At 42.8% G+C, this 12,128-nt stretch overlaps 1 protein-coding gene across 1 annotated transcript; it reads left to right on the forward strand.

The window, feature by feature from the left end:
• The first annotated feature begins 5,901 nt into the window (after positions 1 to 5,901).
• Positions 5,902 to 10,760, forward strand: LOC112630548 (beta-defensin 104A). Its single transcript, XM_025394909.1, has 2 exons — positions 5,902 to 5,967; positions 10,548 to 10,760. The coding sequence occupies exons 1-2, from the start codon at positions 5,910 to 5,912 to the stop codon at positions 10,706 to 10,708; spliced, it is 219 nt and encodes a 72-aa protein (XP_025250694.1). The 5' UTR covers positions 5,902 to 5,909; the 3' UTR covers positions 10,709 to 10,760.
• Positions 10,761 to 12,128: the final 1,368 nt, after the last annotated feature.

Below are 12,128 nucleotides of genomic sequence, written 5' to 3' on the forward strand. Positions count from 1 at the left end.
GTTTTAGTTACACTTTGTATTTTGAGATAATTGTAGATTCCTATATAGTTCCAAAAAATTAAGAATAATACAGAGAGATACCCAGATCTTTTACTCTATTTTCCTCAATAGTAACATCTTTGTAAAACCATAGTGCAATATCACAACCAGGATATTGACACTGATGCATAACATTTCCATTATCAGGAGGACTTCTCATGTTACCCTTTCAGAGCCACTCTGTCTTCCCTCACACCTCCACCTCCTTCTTAACCCTTGTATAAGTGATTTGTTCTCCATTTCTACAATTTTATCCTTTTAGGAATACCATATAAATGGAATGTATTATCCTTATTAGATTGATTTTTTTCAGTCAACATCACTTTCTGAGGATTCATCCAGGTTGCTGCATGTGTCAATAGCTCTTTCCTTCTCATTGCTGGGCAGTATTCCAGCATATGGATGAACCACAGTTTGTTTAATCACTCCCCCATCGTAGGGCATCTCTCTCTCTCTCTCTCTCTCTCTCCCCCCCTCCCTCTCTCTCTCTCTTCCCCCACTTCATCACTTCCTCTTCTCCTCTTTCCCTCTCCTTCTCTTTTGCATAGGGAAATCTAATTGTTCAAGCATCATTTGTTGAGAAGATTGTTCTTCCTCCATTACATTACCTTTGCTTCTTTGATAGACAGCAGCTGCTTTGGTCTTTTCTGAGCTATCCATTCTGTTCTATTGATCTCTTTGATCTATTTGTTTATTGCTTCACCACTCCCACACTGCCTTCATCATTGCAGTTTTATAGTGAGTCTTGATATAACATAGTGTAAGTTCAGTGTATTCATCCATTTTCACACTGCTATAAAGAAATATCTGAGATGGGGTAATTTATAGAGAAAAAGAAGTTTAATGGACTCAGAGTTCCACACAGCTGGGGAGGCCTCACGATCATGGCAGAAGGCAAAGGAGGAGCAAGGTATGTCTTACATGGTGACAGGCAAGACAGCGAGTGCAGGGGAATTGCCCTTTATAAAACCATCAGATCTTGTGAGACTTCCTCATTATCATGAGAACAGCACAGAAAAAAACCCACCCTAATGATTCAATTACCTCCCACCAGGTCCCTCCTATGACTCGTAGGGATTATGAGGGCAACAATCCAAGATGAGATTTGGGTAGGGACACAACCAAACCGTATCATCCACCAACCTACCAACCTTGTTCTTTTCAGTATTGTACTGACGATCCTAGGTCTTTTGAATCAGTTTGGAAATATCGACAACATATCTTGCTAAAAGTTTGATTGGGATTATATTTAATCTATAGATCAAGTTGTAAATAATTGACACCTTAACGTTAAATTTTCCAATATATATGAACACAGAATATTTCTCTTGTTAAAATAATTAAATGAGAGGCATTGAGACTGAGGGAGCTTCAGTGCGCTCGGTTTCTACATAAACAAACTAAAACCCAACTTAGTTAGAATAGTAAAAGAAAACTTTAACCAATCAGAAACCACCAACTAACCTCTGACAAGGGACTGTCAACTGGAATGATTCGAATAAGGCTTTTACTCCACTTTAACCAATTAAATGTTTTATTTGCCATTCTTCTATTTTCACCCTATAAAAGCCTTTTTTTTTCCTCATGCCTCTTTGCCTGAGCCCCAGAAGACTTGTGACTTGGAGCCTGCCCTATTCTTAAATTGATACCTGCTCAAAAGAAAACTTTAAGATGTTTGTGTGCCTAAGTTTATTTTTTAACAGTTCTATTGTCAGAAGAGGGACCCAAGGAAGCCCTGATGGTGGTTCCTGGGACAATGAGTAACCAGATGGAGTTACCAGCTGAGCCCATTATACTCACTGCTTTCTCTCTGTGTCTGGATCCAACAGAAACTCAACTGGGTTCAACAGAAGGTCTTAAGAAGGTAGGGTTTGGGGAAGACAAAGAATCATGAGTTCGTCCTTATCCAAGTAGTCTGGAACCTCTCCATCTGGGACTCTAGCTACATTCATGTATAAAAATTATGAACCCAGAACCTGTGTTTTTCTAAATAAATGTGTAAACTTTCCTAATGACAACTTAGAATTACAGTGGTCACAGTGAAGAAATTTTAACCTAAACAGTTATTCATCTATAAGCTACATTGCAAGAGAAGTGATCTTAAATGCTTCAGAAAAAAATGACATATGTTTTTAATTGGCATGCAGAGGCTTCTAAAAGACTAAGCAAATCAAAACTTGCCTTTCTTAAAGACTCTTTGCAAAAGGCAAATTAAAAGCTTAAGCACTTAATCAGTGATGATAAAAAATTGTACATGGACTCACTCAACTCTGAATACTCCTTCTTTTCCTCCTCTCTCTCTTCTTCCTCTGCCTAATTACTCTGATTCCACCAACCTCTTCACTCAGCTGCCTTTCTACTCTGAAGATGAGAAGAAAGTTAGGAAAATGCCTTCTAAAGTTAGGTCCTCAGATCAACTGTGTCTGCCTTCTTTAATTACCTTTATGTCTTGGTCAAAATCCGAACTGACAGAAATCGTGAAAGACTTCTCCAACTCAAAGGAAAACCTCCAGGAATTTGCTGAGGAATTTAGAATCTTCATTTAAGCATATAATCCATGACTTCCTGATCTTTGTCAATTTATCCACATGATACTGGGACCTGGTCCAGCCTGCAAATGGAGGCGATGGCTGAATGGAACTAACCTGAGGATGATATTAAGGATCTTATGTCTCAGACAGCTGCAAGGGACAAACAAAAAAGAGGCAGGGGAAAAGGAAGCATTCTATAATCTTATAAGTAAATCTCATCTTTACCTGGGTCTGTGTTCCTGCACTGTGACCGCCAAGAGAACTTTTTTTTTTTTTTTTAATCTCTGTCACCAGGCTGGAGTATAGTGGCACGATCTAGGCTCACTGCAACCTCCTCCTCCTGGATTCAATGATTCTTCTGCCTCAGCCTCCCGAGTAGCTGGGACTACAGGCGCATACCACCACATCTGGCTGATTTTTAATTTTTTTTAGTGGAGATGGGGATTCACCATATTGGGCAGGCTGGTCTTGAACTTCTGACCTTGTGATCCGCCCACCTCAGCCACCCAAAGTGCTGGGGTTACAAGCGTGAGTCACCACGCCCGGCTCACAAGAACTTCTTAGCTACCCCCATCCCTCAAGGGAGACAGGAAGGTCAGATGGGGCTGGAGTAGGGAAACGTCTTCCCCTCCAGGTGGGATATGGCTCTAGTAAAATCATGTTTCCTGCAGAGGAGGCGGCTTTTGTTATGGGGAATCCTCTGGACGTGTTTCACTATATCACTCTTCACGTCTTTCAGAGCAACCAGGGCTTCCATTCTGGCTCTTCACCATGATAACCTTGGGGGCTTCCTGGATTTAAAACCCAGGATAGCAGGGGTTGAGAAGGGAGAGCTTTGACCATGGTCTCTAGTAGTTTTTCACTCTCCTAAATGTCCACGTTCAGCCTCCAGCAAGTTGACAAAGTTACCGTAGGTGTCCCTGCTAGTTTATGGTTTCAGAGCTTCCATTCCGGATTAGCTCGTCTCAGCTGTGACTCCAGATTTCCAGGCGATGGGTTTGCCCTGAGACCTCAGTGGCCTAGTGGGTTCAAGAAAAGTCATTGATTTCTCCTTTTATTTGGCTTTCTTTTTTCTTTTTTTAAGAATTAAAGTAGTGACTTTCAGTCTTTTTACTTGTAGTTACCGAAACCAGAACTCTGAAATACTTTATACAGACTCAGCAAATCAAGCTTTTATTTTTTCTCCTAAGAAGATATAGGATTTCTTTTGAAGTTTGGTTATTCAGTCCCTGTATATGAATTCCTTTTTTTTTTTTTTTTTGAAGAGCTACTGAATATTTATTATCATCAGAATTTTTTAATTTTCTTCAGAATCCTGGTCACATAGATGACCTTGAATATTAGCTGATTTTTTTCCCCTTGAGGCTCAACATCAAAAATTACTAAAGCCTAACATGTGGCAGGCTAGGAGGGTCCCATGGCTCCTGCACGTTTGTGCTTGCTGTGTGTCTGCTGTAGGGAGAGTATCCGACGGCTTCCACCTGCTGCATATACGTAACCTGCGGCAGGATTCCCATGGCTCCCACTCTCGCCCTGACTGCTTCCAGTCAGTGAATGAGCACATTGTGGACTAGAGCTGGGCCATGTCTGCTGGTGTAGGACAGTCTTGCACTGGGGTTCCCCATTGGCAATGCTGAAATTTTCTGCACTGCAGTCTGAGGCTCCCCCGACTCCAAACCTTTTCACAGGTGTTAACTGACATCACATTCTGAAGACTTTCCCTACTCAATCTTGCTCCCTCCCTGCTGCATCTTTTCATTTTGAATTTTTATTTTATTTTTTTTCAGAGACAGGGTTTTGCTCTATTGCCTACACTGGAGTGCAGTAGTGCCATCATAGCTTACTGCAACCTCAAACTTCTGGGCTCAAGAGACCTTCCTGCCTCAGCCTCCCAAATAGCTGGAACTACAGGGACACACCACCATCCCTGGCTAATTTTCTTGTTGTGTAGAGATGGGGTCTGTCTATGCTGTCCATGATGGACTCAAACCCCTGAGCTCAAATGATCCTCCTCCCTCGCTCAGCCTCCCAGAGTGCTGGGATTTACAGGTATGAGGCCCTGCACCTGGCCCGCCTTTATTTTTCACAGGCATTTCCCAGTAAATTTATTTCCTTTCTAATTCCTGTTGATATATGCTTCATGGAGCACCCAAACTGGCACAGTTTGTGATTTCTGATCTTCTATTCTATTCTGTTACCCTGTAAGGAGACCTGGTTTTCTATCACATTCTCCCCTAAGTGAGAACTCTGGGGAAGACACACTGACTGCTAGATTTTGCTTAGGATGTGCAAGCAATGTATGTCTGTCAGGTTTTGCCTAATTTGTGTTCTAGAATGAGGGGAGCTTATTCAAGAATATCAGCTTCCAACATTGGATATTTTTGCTTTCTCTAAAACGTTTTATTTTAAGAAAATTTTATTTTTTCTTAAAATAAAATTATCTGGTGTTTTCCCTAAGGGCAAATGCCAGGAGCGCATGCTCTGTAGTTTTGCCTGGGGTGGGGTTGGGGTTAAATCCAGGGAGCATATACCCTGGGTTGAGGGCAGGGTATATGCTGTCTGGAAGGTTAAAGAGGAAGGTTATGTTTTATTTGGAGCCATTGTTAGGAACACAGCATTCCTATAAATCGTCTCCTTTTAACCTCTCTTCTCACTCTTGTCCTCCTTTTCACCCAAGCCCTGAGTCAGCCTGATGCTCTGTGGTTACACAGCCCACCCTTGGACAATGCCCACCATCAAATATTCCTTGTTGTCACTTGTCATCCTCATCCTACACGCTTTCTATCACAGAAATGTGCTGGGGCCCTCACGCATTTATGGCCTCCCCACGCTCCGTGCCATTCTTCTCCTTGACATTGTATGTTTCTTTGAATGTTTACTTCAGAGAGGTCTTGGGGGTGATGGACTTCGATTCCATTACCCACACCACCGTTTTAACAAGAATCTCCTGACTGAAACTTACTGAAACGGAAGAGAAAGTCGTCTCACCAGAATCAAGGAAAGTCAAGGCTGGAAGGTATCTTAGAAATCATCTAATCCAATTCTTGCTTCAGAAATGATTCAAGGAAGCAAGTGAAGTGACTTGGACTTGACCTATGCTAATCCTGTCTCCCCACCCTCAACACTGCCCCGCTGACATTTCTGTAGCCCCAACACCCCGCGCCCCCGCCAAACACACACACTGTGCCTTGGTGAGTGTTCACCGAGGAACGCTGCCTTTTGATAAGCCTCAGTAATCAGGAGCAGGTACAGCCTCTGCCCGTAAATACACCTGCCCCGCTCCTGCCTGGGGTGATTCCCTCCAACTTCCGTCTGCTTCTTGCCAGCAGCCCCAGCATTATGCGGAGACTTGTGCTGCTGTTAGCCATTTCTCTTCTATTCTATCAAGATCTTCCAGGTAAAAAGAGACTCTCAGCTGGAAATGTATACAGTTGCTGGGGATGACAGGTGGAGAAGAAAAACATTTGATTTAGAAAATAAATCCTGAAGGACGGAGTAACCTTATTCAAACCCAGCCCTTTTCTCTTTGTTTTCATTGGGTCCATTAGTAAAATGCAGTACGTGGCAGTCCTTGTATGCACCTTACAGCCACGAGGCTTACTAGCTCAAGGAGGAAAAAAGAAACGTAGGGATCTGGAGTCCTGGATGTCATTGGCCCCCTGGCCACACACGGTAACAATTCCTCATGGAGTCCTCAGCGATGAGGACTCACTAGCCATGCTTGTTCCATTGCAGGTCAGAGGTAATTATTCATTGTTGATTTTGTAGAATAAGATGCCTTCCCCCATCCTCCTCCTTCTGAACAGCTTTACTCTGCACAGAATGGATGCCTACTCATCCTCCTAAATTTTGCAACTTTTCATATGAAGTCAGATGATTAGGATAAAAGGGGATGCAGTGATTTTAGTAGGCAAGAATATAAATTACTGACAACACAAATAGCAGGTGCCTTTGAACTCTGCTAAGTAAATTTTAAAGTTAGACTGAGAGGTCAGAAATCTTCTGACTCCTACGTTATTCTATGTCCCTAGAAGCATATATTTCTTATCTATTTGGAATGGATATGAGAGAGCACATAATCTAATCTTACAAGCTGAGCAACATTCTTTTTTTTTTCTTTTGAGACAGAGTCTCAAAATGTTGCTCAGTTTCTTTTACAAGCTGAGCAACATTCTCTATAGTACAGTGAGAGAAAATAAGATTTTTAGAGTTGCTTAATAAGACTAGCAGTGCTGGGACGAAACCAATTGTTTTGACTCATAGAGGCCATCGGATCTTCTCTTCCAAGCTGCTCAGTCAATTTTGTGGGGCTTTGACAGACACTCAGCACCCATCTTTTTCCCCTTCCAGGCTGTGCCTCTGCTGTGATTCAGATGGGTTAATGATTCTTTTCAGAGGGTACCTGTTTAGGTTAACTCTTCCTTGTTCTTTCTTCCCGTGTCATTTCCCAAAGACACTTCTGTGAAATTCTGCTATGAGCATGTTCCAGGTCTGTCAAAATATGGTAGCAATTTATCAAAGAACAGGTTTTCTTCAACCTGTGATCCCAAGACAAAGAACATCTTGGGATGGAAAGCCTGGGTCAGGGATCCCTCCAGATCCCCAAGAATGCACCACAGAGCTGGCTGCCATTACCTGCACTTGACTGCTGAGGACTGGGTCAGACTGGTCTCTGTAGTCTAATTCTCAGAAAGACCCTTAGCAGGAAGAGGATTTGGGAGGAAAGTGGCAGAAGTGGGTGAGGTTGAATGACATGCGCTGCCCGCCTCCTCTCCTGCCACCCCTACTTTGGGTAAGTTTGGCTGTCACACACTGTCAACCCCTCAGATACCCACAAGGACTGGGGATGGGGGCTGTAAACCAAAAATAAAATTCTAACCCCACTTGCCAACCATCCAAATGGACTCCCTCCTCAGCCAGGGCTCTTAAAATTTTATCTGGTTAATTTAATCTGGTTAAATTTAATCTGGTTCAGGCCATGAAAGGAAGTGGGGGTCAGACATGCCTCATGATACTTTCCAGCATGAACATCAACACAGACTTTAAGTCTGATAAGAAACATTTTACAGCCTGTTCTCTCTGAAGCCTGCTAGCTAAAAGCTTCAGCTGCATGATACAACTTTGGTCTCCACAACACAATCTCTTGTCGCAACCCAAACATTCCTGTCTATTGATCCCAGGTCTTTAGACAAACTCAATCGTCAACCAGAAAATGTTTAAATTTACCTATAGCCTGGAAGGCCACCTGCCACACCCTCCCACTGTACCGCTGCAGGCCCCCCTAACCGCCCCCCACTTTGAATTCCCACCTTTCTGGACCAAACCAATGTAAATCAGCCAGGTGTAGTGGCTAATGCCTATAATCTCAGCATTTCGTGAGGCTGAGGTCTGCGGATCTTTTAAGGTCAGGAGTTCGAGACTGGCCTGGCCAACACAGTGAAACCCTGTCTCTACTAAAAATACAAAAATTAGCTGGGTATGGTGGCGCATGTGTGTCATTCCAGCTACTTGGGAGGCTGAGGCAGGAGAATCGCTTGAATCCGAGAGGTGGAGGTTGCGGTGAGCTGAGATCATGCCATTGCACTTTACCCTGGAAGACAGAGCGAGACTCTATCTCAAAAAAAAAATAAAATAAAAAATAAAAATTAAATCTTACATGTATTGGTTGATGTATTATGTCTCCCTAAAATGTATAAAAGCAAGCAAACCATATCAAAACCACCTTGGGCACATGTCCTCAGGACCTCCTGAGGTTGTGTCACAGGTGTGCTCTCAACCTTGACAAAATAAACTTCTACATTAACTAAGATCTGAGACCTGTCTAGGAGTTTCTGGATCTATAGAGCAGAGAAGGAAAATTGCTTATGCAAGAAAGAAACTAGTGTAGTGTAGACTACCCTGGAATGTATTTATTGCTTAGGATGTATTTATTTTTCAGGCTCAGTGTATGGACTGTATTCTCCCTTTCGCATTCTGTTTACTCAGACTATAAGACACACCAACTGGGTTTTTGTTCCAGCTTTGACATATAAGTTGCTGTGTGACATCAGTTTAGTCACTTTCCTTCTCTGAGCCTTAATTCCCATCTCTGAATAGATGGCCTGTGAGGGCTCACTTGAAACTGACAGTCTAACATTTTAAAGGTTGTATTCTCTTCCTAGTCTATTCTTCTTCTCCCCTAATGCTAAGCTTTGTTTTCCCTGAGCAAGCATGTTGTCGTTCTTTTCCTCCTATAACTACAGGTTGTAAAGTGGCCTGCCACAGATAGGTCAGAAGGCACATATCTGCTGCCCAACCTCCACACTCGCTCAGCATGATACACATCGCAGCCCACCTCACTCCTTTCTTAATTGCCTTGTACTGTGACCACAAGGGCTTGCTTTTGAATGAAGGTTACAGCAAAACAGTCTTTCCTCGTCACCCACTGTGGGGCCATTCCAAAAATAAACCCGTTCAATATCCTATCAACCACAAGAATTGGTCGAACTTCGTTTTAGTCCTCACCCACATCCTGGACAAAGAATCTTGACACCTAAGCATCAGAAACAGGAGGCTTCTCTTTACCGGAACAAGGGAAAGACATAAAACCCTGGTGTGAGGATTAGCAGCCGTTTCAGTTCTCCTGCCCCGCTGCTTTGTGGAAAATGAACAGATGCAACAGGGGAGAAGGACTCAGGGCTCAAGTGAAATTAGGGCCCTTGGGCCCCGACCTCTGCAAAGAGGTCTACTTGCAGCTCTGACTCTCCTCTCCCCAGGGTTCCTCTGACACCCTCCCCCAAGCCTGGCTCCTGCTGAGTTTGCTAGAGAACCTCATGCAAAGCCCTCTCCAGCGAGGCTCTCTCCGTCCACCTTACACTGTCCTCCCCACCATCAGCCTTGCTTCTGGCTTTTCCTGATATCTCTGTGAGATCCTATCAGTGTGGCATGTGAGATAATGAGCTTTACAAAGCTGCTTTTAGCCTCAGAGAGCACACCCTGAGACTGAGAAACTAAATCCATGTCTCCTGAAAACTGCTCTGGACCAAGGGCCAAACAATCTGGATTCTGCTCCTTTCTAGTTTCCTCCACTCTACTTGCATCCACACTAGTTTCCTCCTGTCTAGTCTATCCAATCATTCACTCACCAGGTCCTTACTGAAAACAGGCTATGTTCCCGGTACCAGTTACACAATGGTAAGCAACATAAATAAACATGGGCCTCATTGTCGGGAGGTCATAGTTCCATTGAGAATACCAAATAATAAAATATACATACATATACACATATCTATATCTATATCTAGGTATGTAGTATCTCTCTCTTTCCCTCTCTCTCTATATATGTATCTATCTCTCTCTATATATATAGATACATAGATATATAGCTACAACTTGTGATAAGTAATATAAAAGACTAACAAATACATAGGGAGAAAAATAGTTTTGGGGCATTTAAATACATGAAAAGACAGAGAAAGATATGCCCAATATTGGGATCTTAAGGTTGAGACATAAAAGTTCAAAGAATCCACGTATGGGAAGAAAAAACCTTCCAGGCAGAGGGGACAGTGCACGTGAAGGTACTAGGATAGCAAAGAGTTAGCTCACACGAAACAGAAGGGAGGCTGGCGAGGGTATCATGGACAGAGTGAGGGCCACAGTGGAATAGCATGAGTTTGAAAAAGTGGCCCAAGATCAGATCATGATTGCTTTGGAGACCCAGTAAGAGGCTTGGTGAGATTTAATCAAAAAACAATAGTAAACTGTTGTAGGGATTTTGAAAATACGTGTGACATGGACTGATGTGTATTTTCAAATACATTGGGAATCAGAGGGTCAAGTCGATCGTCTAGGAAAGTGGAGGAGGGTGGGAGTGCAGGAAAACCTCCACCACCATGCACTAGCATTCTCTATCCCCCTCCGAAAACACCTTCTGCCAAAGCCTTGCCTTTTGGTGTCAGTGCGCAATTAATCACAGTGCCATATCCTGTTGTCTAGTGAGAAGTGAATTTGAATTGGACAGAATATGTGGTTATGGGACTGCCCGCTGCCGGAACAAATGTCGAAGCCAAGAATACGAAATTGGAAGATGTCCCAACTCCTATGCATGCTGTTTGAGAAAATGGGATGAGAGCTTACTGAATCGTACAAAACCCTGAAACGCAGTAGTGCTGGTCCCTAGAGTCGCTGGAAGCAGGACCTCAGTAGCTTTCCTTCCTGTGGCCTTGCAGCAAGGGCATCCCCATTGCAACCACAGATTCAGTTATCAAACAAGGTTTGCTGAGCTTCCACTCAATGCAAAGCCAATATAGGAGATTGAAGAAGAATACAGCCTGGAAAGCCCCTCTGGTTGTGATAATGGAGAATAGTAATGGAGGTTAATCATGAGTTTCAACACTGCATAAGTTGAACCAAAAATATGTCTACCTAATCAGCTATAAACTGAAGAAAAACATCCTTTTTATTCTGATAATGCTGGTTTTCTTTTCTGATCAAAAGTTTTGCTCAGAAGTTGTATATGTCTTTTGTTAATTAAAATGGAAAGCAAATCAATGTTAAGTGTGCCTTGTTTAGAATACACTGTATTTCAAAACATAGACCTCTGAGGAGAAAAACAAAAGAAGTGATGTGTAATGACAAGCTTGGGAACCCACTGGAACTTAAGGGATTGATCAAGTGGGTGTCTGTGGAGAGTCCCATGCAGCAGAGGGCAGCAGAGAGCAGCCCTGCGCTGAGCTGTGGATTCTTGATCCTGAAAACTGGTAAAGAAACGGGACTGATGAACATTTGGCCTGCCCGCCTTTCTTGTCCAAACCAAATTTTAAGGTAGTCAAAAGCTTCTCTCCTCAAAAGTAGTTCAGCTAACAAATGAGGAGTGTCACCATTTTGCAAACACATAGGGAGACAGGGATCTAGCCAAGGAATGTCAACAGTGATTAAAATAAGCCAGAAAGACAACCTGCTACCCTGGGCTTCCTAATAGAAGGACATAATGCCATGTATGAGCTGCTAGTCATGGTAAGCGGCATCATCCTCACCTTTTCAGGGTGGAAACTGAGGCTGGATTGTGCCCTTTCTGCCAAAACCATGTAATGGTCCTTCACATAGCCATCACTCGGCCTCAACATGTGGTTAGTCTTATTTCATCCCTGAATAAGACCCTCTCCTAGATTATCTCAAATAAAAATAAATTATTGCAAAGATGCCCTTTTGAAAATACTTCAGAAGGTGCAACTCAGGGGGGAAACAACTCATTTTGTAAAATAGAACCCCAATACTATTATCACCCCGGGAAAAAAATCAACACTTGTTCCTTAATACAATTTAATAGTCAATCTGTATTCAAATGACCCTGAGCATGTCATAAGTGCCTTTTTAAGAATTGCTGTATTAGAATCTGGATCCGGGAAGGTCCACATACTGCCTCAGGTTGTTTACCTCCAAGGCCTCTTGCATAGATGGTGATGTGTGCTTCTATTCCACCTATAAAATATTGTGCTGAAAATTGAGTGTATATCTGGGCAAGCCCCTAGATCTCATCACTGCAATTACAGGAAAAGAAGAAACTACTGAACCACC

Source organism: Theropithecus gelada, chromosome 8 (assembly GCF_003255815.1).
Source record: "Theropithecus gelada isolate Dixy chromosome 8, Tgel_1.0, whole genome shotgun sequence".
Lineage (NCBI taxonomy): Eukaryota > Metazoa > Chordata > Mammalia > Primates > Cercopithecidae > Theropithecus > Theropithecus gelada.

Excerpts from the sequence above, each read along its gene's own strand:
- LOC112630548 (XM_025394909.1), top strand. The coding sequence starts at position 5,910 with ATGCGGAGACTTGTGCTGCTGTTAGCCATTTCTCTTCTATTCTATCAA. Across the intron at positions 5,968-10,547 it reads ATTCTATCAAGATCTTCCAG|TGAGAAGTGAATTTGAATTG; the intron begins GTAAAAAGAGAC and ends CCTGTTGTCTAG.